This window comes from Microtus oregoni, unplaced genomic scaffold (genome assembly GCF_018167655.1).
Source record: "Microtus oregoni isolate MIOR12 unplaced genomic scaffold, Mior012 000001F_ref0000356, whole genome shotgun sequence".
NCBI lineage: Eukaryota > Metazoa > Chordata > Mammalia > Rodentia > Cricetidae > Microtus > Microtus oregoni.
Genome location: NW_024543060.1, coordinates 16951323 through 16975837, shown reverse-complemented (window position 1 = coordinate 16975837; position 24515 = coordinate 16951323). Strand labels below are relative to the sequence as shown.

Sequence of the window (24515 nt, the reverse complement as noted above, 5' to 3'; positions counted from 1 at the left end):
GCATCTGCACCACCAGCTGATGCGGTGGGCCCTGGAAGGCATCATATTCTGAAAGACATCCAGGGAAGACTCCGTGGGCAATCTCAGCTGTGCACACACAGTTCTTTATCTCCCAGAAGAGAATGGGCAAGCCCTCAGATCCCGCGTGCGCCTCCATGTTCTCCACTGCGATCTCCTGATCTTATCTGTACCATGCTTATTTCCGGAAGAAATGTATTCAAATTATTGACGAGAATTGCAAACCTTTATGTCTGTTGAACGCTTTCATCTATAAGGTGTGTGATTCGACGCGCTTATCTCCAGGAGCTTTTTCTTCCCTTCAGCCAAAGAATTTTCAATCCATGTTTTCTTTTGGTATCTCGCCTTTCATTTTCTCCCGGACTCTTTCTCTTTGCAGATAAAGTGTACTCAGGCCTCTTTTTCAATTCGCCCCTCGGTATGTAACAATTTTAATTGATTTTAGCAGGTGTTTAGAATCAGTTAGTGACATTTCATACGTGTATATTATTGTGATTCTTCCTTTGCCTCCCCTGCCCCCCATCTCCTGTCGCCTGTCCCCTCTCACCAGTGTTGTCTCTCCCTGCAAATGGCCTCCTTTTTATTTCCACTTCTCTCATACATATAGCCACGCTTCACCTGCGAGAGAGAGCATGCACGTTTTGTTTGCTTCTCTTTATTCTTTCCCATTGCCCTCTCTTCCTCCCCACCTTCATATATATGTATATATATGCACAGATGCACACATACACATATATAGTCTATGTATGAGAAAAAAACATGTTTATATTTCTGAATCTGTCTTATTTTTCTTAACATAATCTCTAGGTTCTCCTGTTTTCCTGCAAAATGAAACAGTTTTTAGTCTTCTTTATGGCTGAAAATAATCCATTGAATATATGCACATTTTAAAAATTCATTCATCTGTTTATCTATATGCATGTTGGTTCTGTATCTTGGCTATGTAAACAGTGCTGGAGGGAGCTGGAAGAGAGAATGGGAGTCAGTCAAAAACTGATGTACAAAAAATACAATAAAAATATGATACTTGGTAAGCATCTTAGATATTTATCCCTATAATCACAGATATGTGTAGTTCTCATGATTCATTAAAACCTTTTCTTTCTTCTTTCTTTCTTTCTTTCTTTCTTTCTTTCTTTCTTTCTTTACTACAGAGACCATTACAGAAACTACAACTGGTCAAAATGCAGAAAGAAGCTAACGACTGAGTGCCCAGCTCCAGCTGTTACATCTATAGCACAATCCCTGCTACCAAGGCTCAGGTAACATCAAAGAAGATGGGTCCAGAAGGATTATAAAAGCCAGAGAATTAGAAGGTCTGCTGCAAGACTGTGTCTTCTAGAAATGACAAGGAAACCGCATGTCTGAAACCTTAAACAGAACTTTAACAGTGACCACAGTGGTTGACACACCAGTGTGGCTGGGTAAAATCTCACGAGCCCCGACCCTAGATGGGGAGCTACAATCTTGTAGTGGAATGTCTTTATTTCATCTTAATTTGAAAAGAACATTACCGGGTATGCGAATCTTGATTGACAGTTATTCCCTCTCAGTGCTCAAAGTCTAGCTTTCCATACTTAGCCAAGAGCCCCGCTGGCTTGGGCATTTTGGTTGTGATCTCATTCATTCTTGGGGTTCTGTTTTTGGAGGTGTGTTGGTATTTTCCCTCACAGGTTTTCTACTGCTTATCTGCTTTGCAGCTTTGACATCTTGACTGTTATAGAGGTTCTTCTCTGGCCAGGAGTATATTATATATTTGCAATGTCTATTTCATTTTATTTTTTAAATTTTTGACATATTTATTTTGTTTAAATAACATTTTTCATTTATCTTACATATCAACCAGTTTTTCTTCCTTTCTTTCTTCCCACTCCCTCCCCGTTATTTTAATCAACCCTGAAAATTTCATACATGCATGCAATGTATTTTGATCCTGTTTCCCCTACTCCTAAGTCCCCAGGATGCATCCTCTACCTCCTGCCAACCTCACGTCCTGCTTTTCAACAGCCCCCAAATCTTTGCGCTGCCCGTGTACTCCTCCATGTGAGGGCATCTACTGGAGCACAGTTGACCAACCAAGGGCCATAGGCTAAAGACAACAGACTCTCCCTACCCCAGACACCATCCACTTTCAATAGCTCTCAGCTAGGGCATTGCGAGCCCCTCTTCTCCTCACGCTGGAATGTTGTCTAGTTTGTTCTTAGGTGGCTATTTTGCAGACAAACAGCTATTGTGAGTTCTTGGATGCATTGTCCCGTCATGCTCAGAAGACACTGTTTTGCCCTTGTCCTCTCTGGCCTCTGTCTTACGCTCTTTCTGCCTTCTGTCCCATGATGGTCCTGTGCTCTAAGGAACATAGGATAGAGATGTCCCTTTTATGTCTGAGCATGCCATAGACACAGCCTCTGCTTCTTGATAAGTGGTTCGTCTCTGCGTTAACCACCAGTGGACTGTGCGCCATTGCACCCACATGCTTCTCTGATGAATTCTGAGAACAGCCCTAGGCTATGGGTGCAGAGACACAAATTTAGAGGGCAGTTTGATGCTGTGTTCATTTAATAATATAATAGGAATAGACTCACCTCTGGGGCCTAAGAGTTCTCCAGCCATGAGTTCTTGACCAGGTTTATAGCACCAGATATGGGTTTCTGCCCATGGAGTGGCCTTAAATCCAATTAGAAAGCAGTTGATTATTCCTGTAACAGTTCATGCCAATGGGCATATTTTGCCATGTCAGTCATAGAGTTCACGGCTGGGTAAGACTGTTGCTCCTGGTCAGTAACAACTTGATTTTTTTCCCCATGTCCTATGATCGAAGTGTGGACGTCTTTAACAATAAGGTCTCATCCAGCTCTCATGACCAACCAACAGTAATGACAGTTCCCTGTACTGTTTTTGGGGTCTTAGGACACCTCCAACCAATAGCTTGAGGGGCAGTATCTCACACCTGGCACTGGATTTTTACACACTAGTCCTTGTGTAAGGTAGCTGCAGTTTGTGTGTGTGTGTTTGTGTGTGTGTGTGTGTGTGTGTGTGTGTGCATGAGTACATATATGAGCTATGTAATAGTAGGTTTACAGATGGCTTTTTAAATCACCATCTGTGATTTAAATCACCATTATTTTCGTCCAACTCCTTCCCATGCTGTCCTCCCATCCCGCTCATCACTTAAATTTACCTTTCCATCGTCATTCTCTCTTTCCCTTCATACCACTGTGTTCTGTCTCCCATTCCCCCACACACTTAAAAGTTATCTTCCCCCTCCCCACCAATGGCCTCTTTCTAGGTTCCTAGCTTCTAAAGGCACTCAAGATAAAAACACAAACCTAAGGATCCCATGCTAGGGATCCCCCTATGAGTTAGAACACACAGTGTCTTTCTTTCTGGGTCTGGGTTACCTCACTCAGTACAATGTGTTCCACTTCCATCCTGCAACTTCGTTAACTTCATTTCCTTTATGGCTGAATAAAATTCCATTGTGTATAGGTGCCGGGGTGATGTATATAAGAAACGCCCCCCATAGTGTCGTCATTTGAACACTGCTCCCCAGTTGGTGACGCTGTTTGGGAAAATGGTAGAACTTTTAGGAAGTGGAGCCTGGCTGGGAGGTTTGCCACTGGGGAACAGCTCTGTGGGTTTATAATCTGGCTCCTCTTCGTGTTGCTTCTGACTGCTGTGTGAGAGATGTGATGAGCCAGGTCTGTTGCCCTGCCTTCCCCCGCCTAGATGGACCCTATCCTTCTGGACTGCTTTCTTCCTTAAGTTGCTCTGTCAGAGTGCTCTCTTTCAGCAGTGGAGACATCACTAATACTGCCTCCACATTAGCCAATCATCAGGTGGACATCGAGGCTGTTGCCATGTCTTTGCTATTGTGAAAAGAACAGCGATAAACATGGAGGAGCGCCCGGCTCTGCACATGCCCAGGACTGCTGCAGCTGCAGACGGTAGATCTCTGTCTCGACGTTCAGAAACCACCACAAGAAGGCTGCGCCTCTGCTGGATTCCACCAGCGTGCACAGGCCCCCAATCCTTCTATTCTGAGTAGCATTTGTCATTTGTTTTCTTCATCTTAGCTAGTCTGACTTGGGGGTAGAAGCGTCTCCAACTTTTCTGTTTGCTTTTTGGCTAAATTTTGCTTTTCTTTCCCAACTCACAGGATTGTTTCTCATCGGTGGTGCCAATTCCCATCTATGTTTCTCCTTTCTTCTCTGGGTCCTGAGTTGATTTCTAGCTCCAATAATCTCATTGTTTTCATCCATTTTGCAGTCACTGGTAGTTTTTTATATAAATTCTGAATATGTTACCTGTTTTTTCATGCATTCCAGTGTCTTCGCATTTTTTACTATTTGTTTTAACTGATTTTTATTGAGCTCTACATTTTTTTCTGCTCCCCTCCCCTTTAATCCTCTCCTATGCTGTCAATTTACTCAGGAGATCTTGTCTTGTTCTTCTTCCCATGTAGATTAGATCCATGCATGTTTCTCTTAGAGTCCTCATTGTTGTCTAGGTTTTCTGGGATTACGATCTGTAGGCTGGTTTTCTTTGCTTTATGTTTAAAAACCACTTAGAGTGAGTACATATAATAATTGTCTTTCTGGGTCTGGGTTACCTTACCCAATATGATGTTTTCTAGTTCCATCCATTTGCCTGCAAATTTCAAGATGTCATTATTTTTTTCTACTATGTAATACTCCATTGTGTAAATGTACCACATTTTCCTTATCCATTCTTCAGTCGAGGGGCATTTAGATTGTTTCCAGGTTCTGGCTATGACAAACAATGCTGCTATGAACATGATTGGGCACATGTCCTTGTGGTGTGTTTGAGCATCCTTTGGGTATATACCCAAAAGTGGTATTGCTGGGTCTTGAGAAAGAATGTTTCCTAATTTTCTGAGAAATTTCCACACTGATTTCCAATGCACCTGTGCCAATTTACACTCCCACCAGCAATGCAGAAGTGTTCCCTTTACCACACAGCCTCTCCAGCATAAGTTGTCATCAGTGTTTTTGATCTTGGCCATTCTTACAGGTGTAAGATGGAATCTCAGAGTTATTTTGTTTTGCATTTCTCTGATGGCTAAGGATGCTGAGCATTTTCTTAAGGGTCTTTCAGCCATTTTAGATTCCTCTGTGGAGAGTTCTCTGTTTAGGTTTGGACTCCATTCACTCTCTTCATATCTATTCAATACAGTTCTTGAGGTCCCAGCTAGAGCAATAAGATAACAAAGGGAGATCAAGGGGATACAAATCAAAAAAGAAGAAGTCAAACTCTCACTACTTACTGATGCTATTATAATTTACATAAGCGACCCCAAAACTTCTACCAAGGAACTTCTACAATGCATAAACACTTTCAGTAATGTAGCAGAATACAAGATTAACTCAAAATAATCAAGAACCATCTTTTACACAGATGATAAATGGACTGAGAAAGAAATCAGAGAAACATCACCCTTCAAAATAGCCACAAATAGCATAAAACATCTTGGAGTAACTCTAACCAAACAAGTATAAGACTTGTATGACAAGAACTTTAAATATTTAAAGAAAGAAATTGAAGAAGACACCAGAAAGTAGAAAGATATCCCATGCTCTTGGGTAGGCAGAATTAGCTTAGTAAAAATGGCAATCTTACCAAAAGCAATCTATGCAATGCCCATCAAAATCCCAGCAAAATTCTTCACAGACCTTGAAAGAATGGTACTCAATTTTATATGGAAAAGCAAAAAAACCAAGATAGCCATTACAATCCTGTACAATAAAAGAACTTCTGGAGGCATGACAATCCCTGACTTCAAACTCTATTACAGAGCTACAGTACTGAAAACAGCCTAGTATTGGCATAAAAACAGACAGGAGGACCAATAGATCCAAATTGAAAACCCAGATATTAGTCCACACATCTACCAACACCTGATTTTCGACAAAGAAACAAAAATATAAAATGGAAAAAAAAGCATATTTAACAAATGGTGCTGGCATAACTGGATATCAACATGTAGAAGAATGGAAATTGATCCATATCTACCACCATGCACAAAACTCGAGTCTAAATGGACCTCAAGATAAAACTAGCCACACTGAACTTCATAGAAGAGAAAGCGGGATGTACACTTGAATGCATTGGCACAGAAGACCACTTCCTAAATACAACTCCAACAGCACAGACACAGAGAAACAATTAATAAATGGAAACTCCTGAAACTGAAAAGCTTCTATAAAGCAAAGGACACGATCAACAAGACAAAACGACAGCCTACAGAATGGGGAAAAGATCTTCACCAACCCCACATCAGAGAGAGGTCTGGTCTGATTTTTCCTAGTTTTTGTTTTTCTTTGTTATGATCTTCGCATCTACTGGGATGGATATATTTTCTGGTTTTGTGACTCTCTTTAGTGAGCAGTCCTCACTTGAAGGCCCCAAATCCAGTACCACTCTCCATGAAGGTAATAAAAGCAATAGTATAGCATAAAAGCAATAGCACCAGACAAAAATCAGACATAGAAATGTACTTAAAATCAACTGTTAAACCACTAAAGAAAAGCAAACAGCAAAACTAATGAGGAGCTTTATTCTATTGAACTGGTGCTCAGCCCAGCATGGCTGAGGAGCAGCTGCTTCAATCATTTCTATGCCTACCAGGACTGCTTCTGACTAAGGGTTGCTCGGCAGCCTGTGGGCCAGGCTGGCCCCCACTCAGGGCATTCTCCAGCTTGTACATCTTTGGATTGCTAATGTCGAAGTCAAAGGGGTGTCTCCTGAGGATACTGGGGTGTGGGAGGTGGTGACACACTGAGATCTGTTGCTGAAGGACCCAGTCTTGCTCAGTATTAAACATGCTACAGGATAGAGGCGCATGTAGTAATGTCCACGGGACCTGAGAACTGCATGACAAAGGGGAAGCTATGCAGCTCCTGCGCCTTGCTGACTTCTGGCTTAGGGCTATCATTCTCCATGGAGTTACCTATTCCTGGCCAAAGAAAGTAGGGAGACCAGCCATCACAGCCTGAGCCTCCTACAGCTACCTAATCACACCCACATCAAGATCTCACAGGATCTACCATTGCTTTATGCAGTCACCTCGGTGGTTTCAGACCTACTTAGTAACTCAGTCTGAAGCAATATGCCCTCTCTCCTGATGATTTAGAAATAGCCCCTGAGTGTAGCGAGTGCCACAGGGGACTTGTGGCACATACGAGTCTGTCACAGCAAATCCCCAAATGGGTTTAGGACTTGTAAAGACTGTAAATTTGTTCTGTGTACATATATGAAGAAACACATACGTGTGTGTGTGTGTGTGTGTGTGTGTGTGTGTGTGTGTGTGTAGATCAGGAAAAAAACTTCTGAGAGTTGGTTCTCTCCAGTGTGGACTTGAGTTTCAAACACAGGTTGTCAGGCTTGGCAGCAAGCATCTTTACTCAGCGAACCATCTCCCTAGCCCCATGCTTGCCTGGCTTACACTGTGGAAGATTTGACTCCCTTTCTTCCACGGGGGGAGGCGGGGGGGTGGAGGCTGGTAGACTGGTTCTTCGCTTTTTGCTGCTTAGCCTTTGCATATCTTCAGCCTATCCAGCTGTTTCTGAATCCCTTTGTGCTCCCTCCTGCCCTTGCCCTTCTACGCTTTTCTCTTTGCGTAACGTCCCTCCCTTTTTCATCTACCTTTTCTCAATCCTGGCATCACATGGAACCTGCTTCTGGTCTTTCATCTTGGCACACCCCTCATATAGTCCCAGAGAAAGGATTCTTGAGAAGTAATAATGTCATCAATTATCAGAGAAAGGCGGGTCAGTGTGGGCAATATCTTCTTCCACGTACGTAGCTTTTAACCAACAGGAGCATAAAGAATACCTTACTCCCCACAAGAAGTATGAAGAAGGCCATTGTATTGAATTATGATTTGATTCCATAGGTTATCACAGTCAAATTCCTGCCTTAAATGTGTAGGAACCATTCCTTCCCCATTCTGAGCAAGGGGAATGGATGTTTCTGACTCCAAATTTGGGGAATACACACGGAGTGACCTGTTGCACTAATAAATTTCTTTCTCTTTAATCCTTAACATCTATCTCCATGAATGCCTTTTTTCAATGCCTGCATATAATGCAGATATGATAGATTTAGAGGTTTATCCTTCATCAGATGTGAAACTTAGGACAACAAACAGCAACAAAAGCCTCACCCAGAAACAGAAAGACATGCAACCAAGCTTCCCCAGTCCTTTGTCTCAGCTCGTGGTGTTGCCTGGATATTAGTTTATCAACACACTGGGTTTCTGCTACTGTTCCATGGCTAGAGAACACTGCAAGAAGACTACCTTGGGTATGGATGCTAGCATTTAAAACAAGGACCCACAATATAAGGTAAGTTCTTTTTAAGCAAATCCGTCTTTGGGTTTCAGATTTCATTTAACTTGTAGATTGTTTTCCCCATGCATTCTCCAGGCATTTTAATCAAACTTTATCCTGTGTAGGCCACGTGAATGGGTAAGACACATTTCTTCAGCAACAGCCCGAGAAAAAGCATACGTGAGCTGTTGCCACAAGAAACATCATCTGTCATTTCCTCACGCTATTTGAAGACAGAAGGAATCATTCTAGCTTTGAAGAATATTTATTCTTTGCTCTGCAGACCTGGAAAATGGGAGGAGGGATATTGAAATGATTTGAGTGCAGGAAATAATGTAGGTTTCAATCAGAGGGAGCATGCAAAGAGTGTGTCTTGATTGGTACAGATCCCAGGGTACCCACTAAATAAAAGCAGTATTAAATAGAGTATTCACAGTTTCACTTATGGGCTTATGCCTTGGGAACAGAACACAAAGAGATGCTGACTGATCCTTCTTTAATACATTTCAGCTATAGAAGATCCCCATGGCTAGATCTCATATCTGAGCCGATCAGAATTCCCACATGCATTGAGATTTTTGTTGTTGGAGACGGGGTCTCTCACTATATTCCTGGAACTCTCTATGGAGACCAGCCTGGCCTGGAACTCACAGAGACTTATCTGCCCCTGGCTCCCAAGTGCTGGGATTAAAAGTGTACACCACCACACCTTGCTATTGAACTATTTTTAGCAGTGTGTGTGTGTGTGTGTGTGTGTGTGTGTGATGCCCCTGTGTGTGTGCGTGCATGAGCATTCACTAGAGGCAGGTAGAAAGAGAGGACACAGGCATGCATTGAGAGCTCTACACCCATGACCTTAGTGAGTCAAATAATTAGTGGAAGAAACTCGGGTCTGCCGGTTCTAAAGCTGTGTGGCCACTATTCCAGGCTCTCTTCTCTAGCTAGCCAGCGATGAGATATTGATAACAATCTGCCGTGTCTAGAGGGTCAGTTGTTACACTCGTTTGCTGTGCCTTTTCTTTCTGTCATCTGTAATCTGTGCTGGTGAAGGGCGGAGGAGCGAGCAGAGAGGAAAATGCCCAGGGTTTCTATTGGCCTCTGCAACCCTAACCAACACACTCTTCTCAGGCTGTTTGGTTTTCTTTATTGGATAAACCTTAGATTCTAAACCCCACTGCACCGAGAATGGGGATGCCATCCCTGCAGGGACGTCCTTCCTTCTGACCTTTATCAGGCAGGGGAGAGAAACGTGGTGGAATCGCAGTTTATTGTGTAACGTGGTGGTATAAAACCACAGATCTAAGTGTGCAAGAAACGGACACACTTTGTTTCTGTTAGCAGCTATATTTTAGGGAACATTTAATAACCTAGGAAGATTCATAATATATCTGTATTGTGTTCACCCCTTTCCTAAAATCAAATACAATATTTACTAGCTAAATAAATAAATGGAAACTAATCAAATGTTAGCAATAGTTGAGGATGGATAATCTTATTTTCTTCTCCAATTTGAATTTTCCCCCCAAACACCCAAAGACAGACACTTCTTTTAGAACCAGGTAAGATCACAGCACTATTTGAGATTGTGAGGAAGTAACTGCTGTATGCTGGATGTCTCTACAAGACATCCAGCGGGACACAGAGAAGCAGGAAGACAAGGGCTCTGGATGATCCTTCCATCACAGAGCGGAGGATAGGAAAGACGGTAACTAGCAGACTGAAGACATCTACTTAATAGGAAATAGGAGGAAATAGTCTTTGGGAAAAAAAATTTGCTTATATGCTTACTGTCTTAGGTCCATCCCCAAAGCTGGTTAAACAAAATGAAAACTGAGTCTATGTTTCTTCTTTTTTGAAGATACAAGACAAAGAAACATGGGGAGAAAGTTGAAAAGGCAGTACAAGCCCCGGAATGTTCCACAGATACCTCGCATTCGAGTCCCTGCCTCTGCTGCTGACAACCCACTACTGAAGGTGCGAAATCCTGTTCCAGAAGGGAAGGCTTGTTTTCTCTTTGGAGGGTTGAGGACTTTTTTCTACTGTATGTGTAGGAGGAGAGTATTGTTTGACCCGCAGTAAGTACCTGCTGAAGGGGTAAATGAAGGCGCGCAGGGACAGCCTAACCCTAAACACCCCCAGTGGTGGAGTCGGCTAAGCAGTCTGCGTGCCTGCGTGGCTGTCCCACCACCGTGGGAGCGCACTTCATTGGCAACTTCAACATCGTGGCTTCCTGTTCATGTTGTCAGCGGCTTTCCCACCGAGCTAATTATAGCCATTCACATAGGAGCTCTAACAATTTCACTTTTTTCCCCATCTCTTCCAAGAAAGATAGGGGACCATGTAAGAATATCAGAAATGTAGCCTGCCTCTGACTTTTCATTTAGGATAGTTAAAGTTCTCAACACAGGTAAAGAAATAGGCATAGTTTTTCTTGATAAAATAAAAACTGTAATTTTCAGGATTTTTACCTGATGCAAGGGAAATTCCCATTGTACCGGGGAGCTTTGGTGTTAAAGTGGGCTAGCAATTTTCACGTTGCCTTTTCTGTAATCATGTGAAAGATGGAATTAGTTACTCAGGAATGAAATCTATCCTCTTCTTTAAATTTATAAAGCATATATAATACAGAAAAACTGAGAGGGGGTTGATTCTTGCATTGTGAGGCTCCTGGCCTTGCTATTTTTACTCTGGGCTTTCTTTTAATATCAAATTTAAAGGCCCTAGACTTAAAAAACACTTTGTCTCACAGACTTCAGATTCCAGTCCCCCACAGAATGTCTAACCGGTAAGTTGCCTTAACCTATGTTTACATGTAACAGGGTAAGGGCAGGGTTTCCACTTGGTTTTCAGTTGGCTTTGAAATTTCTGTCTCTGGGGTATTTTATATCCAAGATAAACTTATTTAACTTGGTTTTTGTAGAATGTTGATGCCATTGTCAAATTTTTCCCCTTTACTTTTGAGACAGGGTCTCATGCAGCCCAGTTAAGGCTGACTTTGAATGTCTGATCTTTCTGCCTCCCCACTCCTCATGTAACCCTGCTGTCCTGGAACTCACTGGTAGAACAGGCTGGTCTTGAACTTGAATTGCTCCTTTGACCCCTGTCTCGCAAGTGCTGGCATGTACCACCATGCCTGGTTCCTCTGTTTTCATGGCCCGCCTTTTCCTGCCAATGTTGATCTCTTAGCCCATCGCCCACTTGATATTCTATCCTAATTCCTTCCTGGGAACTTTCCACTGAACCTTTCAGCTATCTGGAAGCCTCCACCCATCAGGCTCTGAGTAGATTCCCACAGCCTTTTTTTCCTCAATAAGGATCAATAAAAGTCTCATCCTGGAAGCTTTTACATCTCCCTCGGCATAAAATTATGATTTAAAGAACCTAGAACCTTTTCCTTCCCTGTTTTCATCACCATCCAAACAAGGAGAAGATGATTTATACGAATGGTGAATGGAAATTTCCTGGTTATTCATGTCCCATAAAAATCTGTGTCACCTTAAGAGAAGCATCTTATTCCTGTGGTCACTAGTTTTTGACGCGTCACACTTGTAATTACATAGGGGTTTATCAGTCACCTCCTCGTTCTAACAGGACCTAAATCAAGGGCAGCGGTGCTACTTCTACAGCATCATGAGGATTTATGACTCCAGGCCCCAGTGGAAGGCCCTGCAGAACCGGTACATCCACAGCCTTGGGTACAAGCAGCAGCTGGGTGAGTTTAACTACCTTCCCAGAACCAGGCCTATCAGCAGGGTGCGTATTCATCACAGCCAGAAGTCACCCCTCCGGATAAATAATCCAAGAAGGATGGCCTCTGCCGACCTATTTTACCAACATGGTTGGCTAGCCAAGTTCAAAAATGATTATCCCTGACAATAGAGAGGGAAGTTTTATAGGTGAATTAAGAGGGTTTAAAGAAATTAGAGTATGGATTCTTAGAAAATGTTAACAATTCTCTGAGATTTATATGAACTTGATCTAGTAGATCAATACACTGGACTTGGAAAGCTAACACAAGCTCGGACAAGGGCTCCCCTCCTTACTGTTTGCGTAAGATCAAAGACAGTTTACTCCCAACAGTGATAACTACATGTTAGAGCATTTGACATAGCCCATGCACCCTGCCAAGAGCATTATGTACAATATAGTCATAGAACCAGAACCGCACATAAACTGTGTAATTTGATGAAGACCATTCAACCGGCCATGGTCAATGAGGTCTTCAGACCAGACAGTCGGCGATTTCTCCAAAGCCCATGGTTCTATCTGCTCATACTTTGCTCTTTCTCCCTTTCTACCAAATTCACTCAGATTATTACAAAGCACAGATGAAACCATGGTTTCCAAAGACACGAACACACCACAAGCATCAACCTGTTGGAAGGCTTCATTGCTGTTAATTCCTTTATCTTACAGAAATGTCTCTAGTTGATCACCTCCTCTACTGCATAGTCTTCCCTATTCAGGAAGAAGACTGAAATCCAGATGAGTTAAATAACCTTACCAGGGTCAAAAAAACTAGAAAACAAGGACTTGAGGTTTGTTGACTACAGAAGATTGTCTGAAGTACAGTGGAAGCCCCTTCTGCCAAGGAAACCAATAAACTTAAATGCAGAGGCGTTCAGTGGCATTCATAAAATCTGTCATATTATTAAAGTGCAGATTCCTGTGCCTTGCTCTCTGGGCTTCCGATTCAGAAGGCCTTTGAAGAGAATAGAGTTCTGAATTATAATGGGATTTTTTTTTTTTTTAAAGCACATGGACTCAGAGAATTTAGTGGGGACAGGGATGATGGTGCTTTGAGAAACTGAAAGACATATCTATCTTTTAAACCAGATGTTATCTTTCTCTGGGTTGAAGAAAGCTTTGATAACTAGGAGAAGTTTCATGAGAAGGCTAAGCATCACTCAAGTTTCTTTCCGAATGTCTTGACAAGCTATCCGGGGACTATAATCACTTGTGTTACTCAGCTCTTCTCATTCATGTGACGGACGATCTTATAGAAACCACTCTGGCTAGAGAGAACTTATTTTGGCTCAAGGTTTCTAGAGGTGCCAGTCCATCATGACAGGGAAGGCGTGAAACAGAACAGCTTTTCACATCCCAGTCAGGAAGAAGGGGAGCAAAAGAGTGTGAGTTTTCACCCACATCCAAGATGGGGCTCCCCCAGTTAATTGTCTCTAGAAAAACCTTCACAGATATACCCTCAAGGTGTGCCTCAATATTTAGGTTATCTAGGTTGTTCAGGTTGACAGTGACACTTAAGTATCATGTTCATTGAAGAAAAACATTAGAAATAAACACTTCCTGTCCCCAAGGATAGCATAACCAAGGCATGCTAATCACAGAAGTAGAACTTTTGTTCACCTTTGAGAATATTTTTGTTCTATAAAATTGTTGAGTTGAAGAGATGGCTCAGTGGTTAAGAGCACTTGCTGTTCAGTTCCCATCACCTATTGGCTACTAATCACCTGCAAGCCCAGCTCTAAGAGGGCTATCACCCACTTCTGGCCTCTGGGAACAACAGGCACACGTGTGTCAACCTACACACATTCAGCCAAAACACTCATATGCATAAAACAAAGACTCACTAAATGTTTCAAAGAAAAATATTGACCTTGAAATTCCTCTCATTTCTTTACCCAGGCTATATCACTTGGCAGGAGGCTGTGTCTTGTGCTGTTTTACTTAGGCACTCAACCATGCAAGCCTCAGCCAAGGCAGCTCCTCCAAGTGCCGTTCTCCGAAACTCTTCAGCCACACAAAGAAAATGCCGGCCCACAAAACCAGAGTCTAGAGCTGGACCAAGGACCTCCAGCGCAGCACGCTGAGCATCAGGACCATAATCTATAAAATAGGCAGCTCACAGGTGTATTCCCAGCATCCTAGTAGGCGCTTGGTGTGTGTTTGTTGTATGACAATGAAGATAAGATTACTAACAGGCTCCAAAGCTACAGAGAAACCCTGTCTCGAAAAACCAAATAAATAAATAAATAGATTACTAATAGGGCCTCTAGACCTACACATCATCCCATCTTCACATAAACAGCACAAACAAGAAGAAGATAGGAGATTTGCAAGCTATAGCGTACATAATAAGCAAGTTTTACCACACGTAGTCTATGAAATAAAGGGACTTCCAAAGCTTTCAAAGTAAAGGCTGCTTTTGAGTTCCAAAGTCCCAGTGAAGTCCGCAGGACAGTAGAAGGGGACAAGTGCCCGAACCTCTATCCCTGAGTGACCGCTTCCTGCAAGCTGCCCATTGCACTTCTGAAAATAACCAACCCACACAGCCAATACTGATTCTGGAGATTTCTGGAGTCACAGTGTTAGTGACAAATGCCACGTGCCCCTTCCTACCCTCATCCATACCAGGCAATAATATTCACTCTGGTCCTGCAGTTTCTGGTTCCTGACTTAATCTGCTTTGTGTCCTTTTGAAATTTGTGTTTATCAGTCTGGTGCTGCCAGGTTGAGTCTACACAGCTGTAATTGGCCTTGACATGGGTAAGGTAATTCATGCACACATCCGCCCCTGGCAGCAACAAACACTCTCAGCGGAACAGAAAATAGCCCCAAAGAATGGATCACAAGGCTTGTCTTTGAAGATCTTGAGAACTCGCACAAGGCCGTGTAAACAAGTAAATAACAAGGAACAGGCAGTCAGATTTCTCTACAAATGGCACCGTGCCATATTTGTTATGTTTAATAGTGACTTTCTTCACCAATTATTCTATTAACTGTGTGTGTGCCAAAAATTAGTGATCCTATACAAGCAAATTAAAAACTGTCACTTCTTTGTCTCTATTTTTTTTTAAAATGCCATTCATGTCAGCCAATGACTATCACCATGTGAGAAATTGTTGAGTTAGAACTTACTTCACAAGGGAGATGGAGCATTTGTCTGAAAAGAAGATGGGACAATTCTACCACACCCCCTTTCCAGTCCAAACCTAAAATAACAAAAATCAAAAACCCATCCTTGATAAGGCCTTCTCTTTGCAGCCATTAACATAAAAGATATGAAATCAGTCAAAAGCTTCTAAAGAGCCATATTTTAGGGCGTATAATTCTGTCTGACTTTTCTGGGTGGAGCGAGGGGCATGGTTGTCCCATGCGTGTACCAGGAAGACTTGGGATAGCAGGACAACGTTTGACCAGATGCTGCTCTGGCTCATACTGCCCATGGTCAATGTGGAGGGACTAAGGGACAATATGCCTAATCATGGAGAAGCTTCTTGACCACCCTGATTCTGACTCAAGCATTCTCTGCAGATGACGCTATTAAATTAGGGATTCTTAGGTAGCTTCTAAAAATCCCATAGAACTGGGGTGAACTGTGAGGGAATCCTCATAAGAGGTGGAGGATGGTGGCAGCCCTACCCGTCGATATTAACCTTCCTGCTACCACGTTGAGCCTTTTATCTCCAGGAACTGCTGACATGTGCTTTCAGCACGGACTTTGTGACTTGGCTGGCCTAGGCGCCTGCTGAGTAAGCATTAGCTCCTTGCACCGAATAGCAAGAATAACAAACACAGAGCATCAGCGCTGCGACCCTGCATCAGACCTCAGCAGCACGTCTCTCTGACAGAGGCTTTTACAATCAATCCTATGCGCAGGTGAATGTCAAGGGCTCGTAAGAAGGACAAACGGGTTTAATAGATGTAAATTGGTGCAGGAGCCCTTCTCACTGGTTCCCCCTTCTGAGAGGATAATGCTCCCCATTCAGCTAGAGTCCCACACTTGAAGCTTGGAAAGATGTGGTAGGTTAGGGAGCTTGAAAGAAAGATGTTCACTGAAAAGGACACTAAGAAAGATAATCAAAGAGGTAGAAAGAACACACGAAGGTTTTAGTAACCCTACTGCTTCTAGTTGGAGACTCCGCTGCTGTCGCTCACAATGACCACTATTAACACGGGGAGATCAAGGAACTATTTTACCTAAAATTGCTAACATCTGAAAGAGACCCTGACTGTTGAAGACAATCAACAAATAACACCTGTTGAACAATATTGACGTTTTCAAAGTTTGCAGTCAGACTAACTGGCCTCTGGCTTTGTGATAATGCTTCAAGGGTCCCAGGAAGCTACACCACTGGGGAGGCCTGGCAGTGGTTGTCAGGGAGAAGTGAGCAGGAGTTCATCCGAGATGCAGGCAAGAGCGGTGCAGCCAAGAACTTTCAAAAGATAAAAAAGCTGAATAACGCTGGTTTCCTTTTTATAATCGTCAAGACAGTTGGGGACAGAATGTGCTCCCCACTCTTTTCTTGATATAAATCCTAAACAATTGCTAAGGGAACAGGAGTTCTGTCTTTTAATTATCCTTTTGTCTCTGTTGGAAATAGTTAGGAAGATGCCTTGTGTTGTGGTCCTGACATTGTTTGATTGTACTGAATGGGACCCCTGGCTGGAGTTTATTCCTCATTGTGCTGATGTGGGGAGGTGGGACAGAACCACTGCAGTGTGGAGCCTCACAGATTTATGGGGAATTGTGGGAGGCATCACTCTCAGGGGAACTGATGTGGCTGTTATGAGACCCCAGGTAATTCTTATAAAAGACCATCACAAAACCCAGCAGTCATAAGATAGCAATTCTGATACTTCCTTTTGCTTCTTGGTGAGTGACCATTTTGTAAATATTCAAGTGTTCTTAGACAATTGTATATTCTTTAATGGATGACTGTGGAAATAAAACTTTATGCCCAATAAACCATACTCACTAATTGTTTTGAAATGAAAGTGTTGATCCCTGAATATGCTCAAATTCTCAATGGCTTCCCTATTTGACATTCTCTCTCTCTCTCTCTCTCTCTCTCTCTCTCTCTCTCTCTCCCTCCTCTCTCTCCCTGTTTGTCATGTTTCTCTTTCCCACTCCACGATGCCAGCTACTATGAGGTGGTGTAGCTAGGGGACCCTAGAGCCAGAATGAACACCACACTTTTAGAATTGCAGTCTCCAAAATGTGTTCTTTAAAAATAATACTTTTAAAGATGATGTTCCCAGTCTCTGATACTTCATTACAGAAAGAAAGAAAAAAAAGAAAGAGAAAGAAAAAAAACCCAGCCCAATAGAGCCTGCTGCAATATACACAGAATCAAGAGATATGTCTCTAACCACTGTACTGCATATCCTCTTTTAGCTTTCATTTTATTTATTCTTTGTCTCTTGCATATCATGTCTCCACATCATCTTTCCCAAACTCAACCATTTCCCTCCCCGCAAAAATTAAAACAAAATTTAAGAGCAGAAAGGTGAGGAGGAAGAAAGGGAGGATCTCATCACGGAAGCTATGGTGTGACACAGTGAGTCACGCAGTAAACCCCTTTAGCCATAGATTTTGCACGCAGGTATTACATGCAGGCATTCATCCCTGGTCTCTGCAGCACAATTGACGCTGGGCCCTCATGGGGACTCTTCCTGGACATCCCATTGTTGCTCTGTCATGGAGATCTTGCAGCTCTGGGTTTGCTGCACCAACTCCCACCCCCACCCAGATCACCTCCAGGGGATCACAGATGGGGTGGATGTTGGAGAGGGCTAACATAACCCTGGTCTAGGTCTGGGTAGTTGCAGAGTTGGTCAGCCTGGCAGCTCTCCCCTGTTCTCACCACCAGGGTGCGCTCTCCAGCACGGTCCTGGCTACTTCACCCCTTGTAGCAATAAGCAAGAGGTGGGGCCATTTCTCCTGCTTTCGTTTCTTCAGCATCAGCAGAGGAATGCAATCAGAAGCAGACTCTGCAGGAAGCTGTCTCACCGTTGTCCCACTGCTGGCCACATCTACCCAGAGCACTCTTAAGCTAATTTCTGGTCACTCAGTCTAGTTAGAGAATTAGCTATCTTTGAAGGCACCCGTTCTACAGCGCCGGCCCACACGGCCCTCTTGAAGTTTGTTTTCAAACTCCCAACACACTGTGGAGGAGAAACAACAGCAAGCAAATGGAAGACATTTAATAATTCATGCCTTGTTCCTGTGTAACGTATACAGTTAGAATAGTATTTATCAGAATATTAATCCGTATAGCAGACTTAGTGATGATGCTTTAATATGCAAATTCTTGTGTCCCTCTAGGCTCAATTAATCAGAGTATAAGAGATAACATCCCTGGTATTTAATACCTAAGGAAGAGTGAAGTAGAACAGCGTTTTATATTTAAGGTGTGACTCAAATAATAATATGCTTAAACCCAGAAGAGATAAATTTTTCCCTGATAAATCTGATTTTTAAAATGAGGGGTAGAAGCTTTATGATGGAAGAGATGTTGAGGGACAGGTGAGGAAAATATATCTCCCTGATAACCAGCAATATCCCATATGAATAAACTGCCTATTATTATGATTCAAAAGCCAAGGCATGCTATAGCACAGCACTGTATCCAGTAAGATGCTTTTGTTTCCCTGGAGCAGGCATTACTAACTACACAACACAGTTCCTCTAGAGTGAACCCTCGTCCTGTTTTCAGAATTCATCCCTATGTGTGATAAAGGCCAGAGGAAAAGGTCCAAGGATTCTGCATCTTTTCAAGTGAAATGAGTTCCTAATTGCATCCGTGCTTATAGAAGAAACCATATAGAAAAAAAAAACTTACAGAAGAAACCATTTTATCAGCCTCATTGACTCTGCTTTTCTCCCTAAATCAATTCACCGCCTGAAGTGTAATCAATCCCTGCTTTGGAAATCAATGTCTGTCTACCTCTAGAGGATGCTTGTGTGTTTTTCTCCACATTAAAGCTATCATAGTGTGCCAATCACACCATGGACTTAGTCAGGCCAGAAACGGGAACCTCTGCAGCTACTGACGACCACAGTTCAGAGAGGTCCAGAGAATTACTAAACTTACTACACAGGGCTGCACACTGGGATATGGCAGCATGATCTGGACCAACGAACTTCCTGCCTCGTGAAACTTACATTTGAGAGCACCTAAGAACTGCCTAGAATCTATAAAAGTTCTAGAGAAAGGAATGACTTCCTTTAATTTTTAAGATTATCTCTGTCTGTCTGTCTTTCTGTGTGTGTGTGTGTGTGTATGAGAGAGAGAGAGAGAGAGAGAGAGAGAGAGAGAGAGAGAGAGAGCGTGTGTCTCGTCTTCCATCACATATGTGAGTATCGGGCTTTGAGTTCTGGTCCTCAGGCTTGGTAGAAAATGCTTATACCCAGTGAACCATCTCACCAGACCAAATTTCTTCTTTAAAAGGTTGAGACCAGGAAGACAATTGAAATACTTCAACTGACACCGTTAACTGTTCAGGGTGTTCTGCAGGTGGATGGCTAAGAAGAAAGTGCTATATACACCCATCACAGTTTTATTCTACCATAAAGAAAAATGAAGCTTGAAGACAAATGGATAGAAATGGAAACTATTAAGTGAGATAACACATTCTCTCATATGCAATCCTGCCTTCTAATTTTGCCTTATGTGTATTTATATGGGAGGGGTATGTAGAGGCCAGGAGACCATGCAAATGACAAGGGGTGGTGGTATGGGAAGGCCTTCTGTCTATGTGTTGCTTTTATTGGTTAATGAATAAAGAAACTGTGTTGGATCTATAGCAGGGCAGAACAGAGCTAGGCATGATAAACTAAATGCTGGGAGAAAGAAGGCAGAGTCCAGAGAAACCGTGGAGCCTCCAGAGGGGAAAGATGCGAGCTGCCAGCTGGAACCTTGCCAACAAGCCACAGCCATGTGGCAATACACAAAATAATAAAAAATAATGGATTAATTCTAGATGTAAGATCTAGCTAGCAATATGCTTAAGTGATTGGCCAAACAGGGATTTAAATAATATAGTTTCTGTGTGGTTATTTTGAGATACTGGGCAGCCGGGAACAAACAAGTGGCCTCCTACTGGGGGGGGGGGCATTAAGGCAACAGTTTGTGAGGGTAACAGAATATATATTACATGAAATGGAAGGGGAGAATAATGAAGGTGGATGAGCATAACAGAGGAGGCAGGGTGGGGAACATTCCACTAAAACTTAGCATGTAACAAAACACCGTAAGGAAAGCTGCTGCTTTGTATGCTAATTAAAAAATAAAATAGAAATCAGTGACGTTTCAGAAGTCTAACTCTCTCTATAAAATATACCCTCATTAATAATGTTTTAAAATCAATCAGCTGTGATATGTGTAACATTATGCTTATGTAAGAAAACAAAGGTCAGAGGTAAAGTCCCGTAAATCAGAGGGTCTGTTGGAAGCCCATCTATGATTAGATAGGGTAAGAGAAAATAGAGTGGTGGGTAGGGGGCTGGCAAAGAGGTAAAAGGAAGAGAGTAAGCCAGAGGGGGCAGAGATGAGAGAACAAAACCAGGGGGCACGTGGCACAGTGTGGAACTTTAGAGGGTCCAGAAGAGGTCAGTAGGAGGAAAGAGCTACAGTCTCACAGAGGACAAAACCAGTGTGGGGACAGGGGAGGCAACACCTGCTGTAGGAGGAAGATGAAGAGCCAGACTAGGGTTTCAGGGCTGCCAATCAGGAGCCTGCTGCTGGGCTTGGGAACATTGCTTGGTTCAGGGAGAAGGGTAGCTGGACTCCAGGGCTGTGTCTTAGTCAGGGTTCTGTTGCTGTGAAGAGACACCATGACCACAGCAACTCTTAGAGAGGAAAACATTTCATTGAGGTTTGCTTACTGTTTCAGAGGATTAGTCCATTGTCAGCTATAGAGCTATGCCTGCTCTGGCGCCATGTGCTACGGTATGGTGTGCAGGTCGGGCAAGGGGCTAGAGATTGAAATACCACAGAAAGAGAGAGAGAGAGAGAGAGAGAGAGAGAGAGAGAGAGAGAGAGACTGGGCCTGACTTTTGAAACCTGAAAGCCCAACCCAGTGACACACTGACACACTTTCCCCAACAAGGTCACAACTACTCCACCAAGGCCACCTCTTCTAATGCCTCCCAGGTAGGGGCCACTTCCTGACAACTAAGCATTCAAATGTTAGAGCCTGTGAGGGCCACTCCACTCAAACCACAGCAGGGTGATAGGATAGAAATGTAGGCACAGACAGCACAGTGGATGTCAAAGTGCTCAGTCACCAGCTATTCTTTTTGCCTTCTTGGAACTCCCATTTAATCCCACTTTCTAAGTCCATTGTACAGAGCATTTCACTTCCACACAGTGGAAGACACACTGAAGAGGGCTGGAGTCTCACGATGGAGTCCTATCCGGGAGAGCATATTGTTACTGCAATGGATTTCATTGCTCTCTTAGCACACTGTGAAAGAGGACCTTATGAATAATGGCCGCTGCAGACTCTCAGAGCCAATCCTTTGAAGGGGGGATCTGGAGCCACGGAGTGGTTTTCAGGGAAGAAACTGAGATGAGTAAAGGCGAAATTCCAGATTCTATAGCATGCAGACAATGGAATGATTCATTTTAGAGATGGGGTACAATGGTACTGCTATAAATACAGAGCCTTTTAAGACAGACCACTCCATGTGCAACAGTTAGGAATACATTAAAGAGAGGAAATTAAAGTCAGATCAAAACCTCTTAACACAACATCAGCTGTTTCAATCAGAAAACAGAGGGAGCCTTTCCCCCAACCTCTTCTTTGTAGCTAATGGTTTGCAGCCCATGCTAATTTCAGTAAATGCAGGGAGTGATTACAGTCAGCACTTAGCATACGAGAAAATGATTTAAGACATATATATATATATATATATATATATATATATATATATATGAAAATTTAGTCCCTGTAGAATCTATTACCCAACATAGATCAGGGGGTTGAAAATGACAGAAAAGGCTGGTACCAAATACTTGGAAACACGGGGATTTTAGGTGGTAAAAAAGATAAATCAATTAAAGCGGGAGCCCTGCTGTTTATTGTGATAAATCATATTATTAGAACCCTGCTTAACAAGAGATTCAATTGAAAACATGAAGGAGGCATAAATAAATCAGGATCTTAATTGACTGCCTTGGCTTCTGGATGCAAGAAGACAAGGCCACACCTCACAGCTGTGCCTGCAAAGCTGAAAGCAAGGGTTCTGCCAGGAGGAGTCCCTGGATGGGATGCTGAAGAGCACGCCCCCAGCGTGTTTCCAGGGAGGAAGGATATGGGCAAGCTGAGCCTGATGGTTCTCACCAACTGCAAAAGGAGGGAGCTGCATAAACTCATCAAGCCAGCTTCCCATATATTCTTCTAGTTCATCTATCAGACGTCTAATGGTGCCGGCAAGCAAGCCACTCTTGTGATTGGCAATGAAGACTTTATAGGGAAAGAGAGGCTGCTGAATAGCTTATTCTTCCTGCGTTCTTTCTTTGCTTGGAGAGCCCTGGCTGCCAGATGCAGAGGCTGCTTTTTGAGGTTCTTTTTTTCAAGGCCTTCATCTCTGCAGTGGAAAAATAAAACAGAGTCCCAGGAAGCTGCCAGGGAGACACTTATAAGCCCTTGTGCCCTAACACGGGTTTTGACAGTCGTATGGATATGGAAGATTTTGATCAGAAGTAAGCATCGTGCTGTGTTTGCAAACCCAATTCTGGGAGTATTCCTTCTGTAGGGCTTTTCGGTGCCTGCTCTTAGTTTGAGGCATTGGTCTGACCATGGGAGCACATACATGGAATCGGGTTATCTAGGCCAAATTCCAGGTCTGATATTAAACATTCAACAGGACAGCATATAAGAGAAATCAGCTCTGTGCCTCAGTTTCTCATCTGACAACAGAGACTAGCTTAGCTTCAGCTTCACAAAGCATCAGAAGGATTAGCACTCAATGCCTGGCACTGTGTACTTTCATGAAGGTTATCCAGTTAAACTTCTTTTGATAGTGCAAAAATTGCAGCATCAGATCAGCTAATATTCACTATTTTTAGTGTTTGCCAATTTCAAGGCACTGTCATAAGTATCACGTATGATCAAAAGATAAGTTTGATATGTAATATATTCGATTTCCCTTTCCATGTAAGAATCGTCCCTTCCCCATGGTCCCTTACCATATGTGACATCTGTGGTTATTTGGATTGAAGCACACATACACACTACTAAGGAGGTCAAGATCCTGGGATTAGACAGGTCCATGGGTCTAAAGAAGAGCCAAATACCATGATTCTGCTAAAGGAGCATAGCAATAAAATGACCCCTAATGACGGACTGCTCTACCCAGAGATCAGTGCTTCACTAAACTCCCATCAGAGAGGCTTCCTTTTGCAGAAGGTGGGGACTAACACAGAGACCTGCAGCTGGATAGTGAGCAGGGAGTGAAAGACGTTGGAGACATTCAACCCTAAACAGGATGTATTTATTAAACCACTTGCCCCTTGAGGCTCAGGGGTCTATGGGAAAGAAGAAGTAGAAAATTTATAAGAGCCAGAAGTGGTGCATGAGTGCAAACAAATGGCATCATCCAGACCCAACAGGACAGATACATGTATTGTATAAAAAGTCCTTAATTAAAGATGATAAGTTTGGTCAAATGGGCTTGTAAAATACTATTCCAGAAAAAAAAATGTTTGTCAAGGCTGTTGGCATCTTTCAAGCCTCATTATATTTAATTAAAATTCATTATCAAAGAAGAGCAATGAGGGTGATTGAAAAATGCAACGGGGAAAACTTCAAATTTGATGGCAGAAGATACAAAATAATCCCACGCTAGTTCAGAATTATGTATAATAAATTATTATTTATTTAGGGGAGACTTGCATATCACTGTCCTAGATCACAATCCTCTGCACAAACAGGAAACAGGAACAGAGTCTAGCAGCCAGAAGTGAGAACCGGAACCAAGAGAGCAAGCACAGGCTTTACAGCTTCATTTATAGTATAAGAGACCATGCCCAAGTGGGCTGGTATCTTAAAGGCTGTTGGCTGAAGGAGAAGAAGGAGATCCCATAGCAGGAATTACTCAAATTTACCAATTACTCAGATTAGGAATTGCTCAGATTTACCACTAATAAAATGGATACGGAATTGGGTCTTGTATAACAATAACATATTGAAATGTCATGAAAATGACAACCATGGCACAGCAGACAATGGCAGAGATAAATGATAAAGATATAAGGTTGAATCAGATACATGTATGTGTGTGTATATATATATTCGTTCCACCTATAGAAAATTCAAAACACCAACATTTATGGGTGCCCAATGACTGTCATAGAAGTGAAGACTGTGACTACTGTGGCACAGAGTGGCTGCTGTTGG

At 42.7% G+C, this 24515-nt stretch overlaps 1 protein-coding gene across 1 annotated transcript; it reads left to right on the top strand.

The window, feature by feature from the left end:
• Positions 1-8315: 8315 nt before the first annotated feature.
• Positions 8316-17071, top strand: Fam216b (family with sequence similarity 216 member B). The gene is made up of 4 exons (XM_041673939.1): positions 8316-8381; positions 10225-10340; positions 11958-12078; positions 14013-17071. The coding sequence occupies exons 2-4, from the start codon at positions 10242-10244 to the stop codon at positions 14195-14197; spliced, it is 405 nt and encodes a 134-aa protein (XP_041529873.1). The 5' UTR covers positions 8316-8381; positions 10225-10241; the 3' UTR covers positions 14198-17071.
• The last annotated feature ends 7444 nt before the right edge of the window (positions 17072-24515 follow it).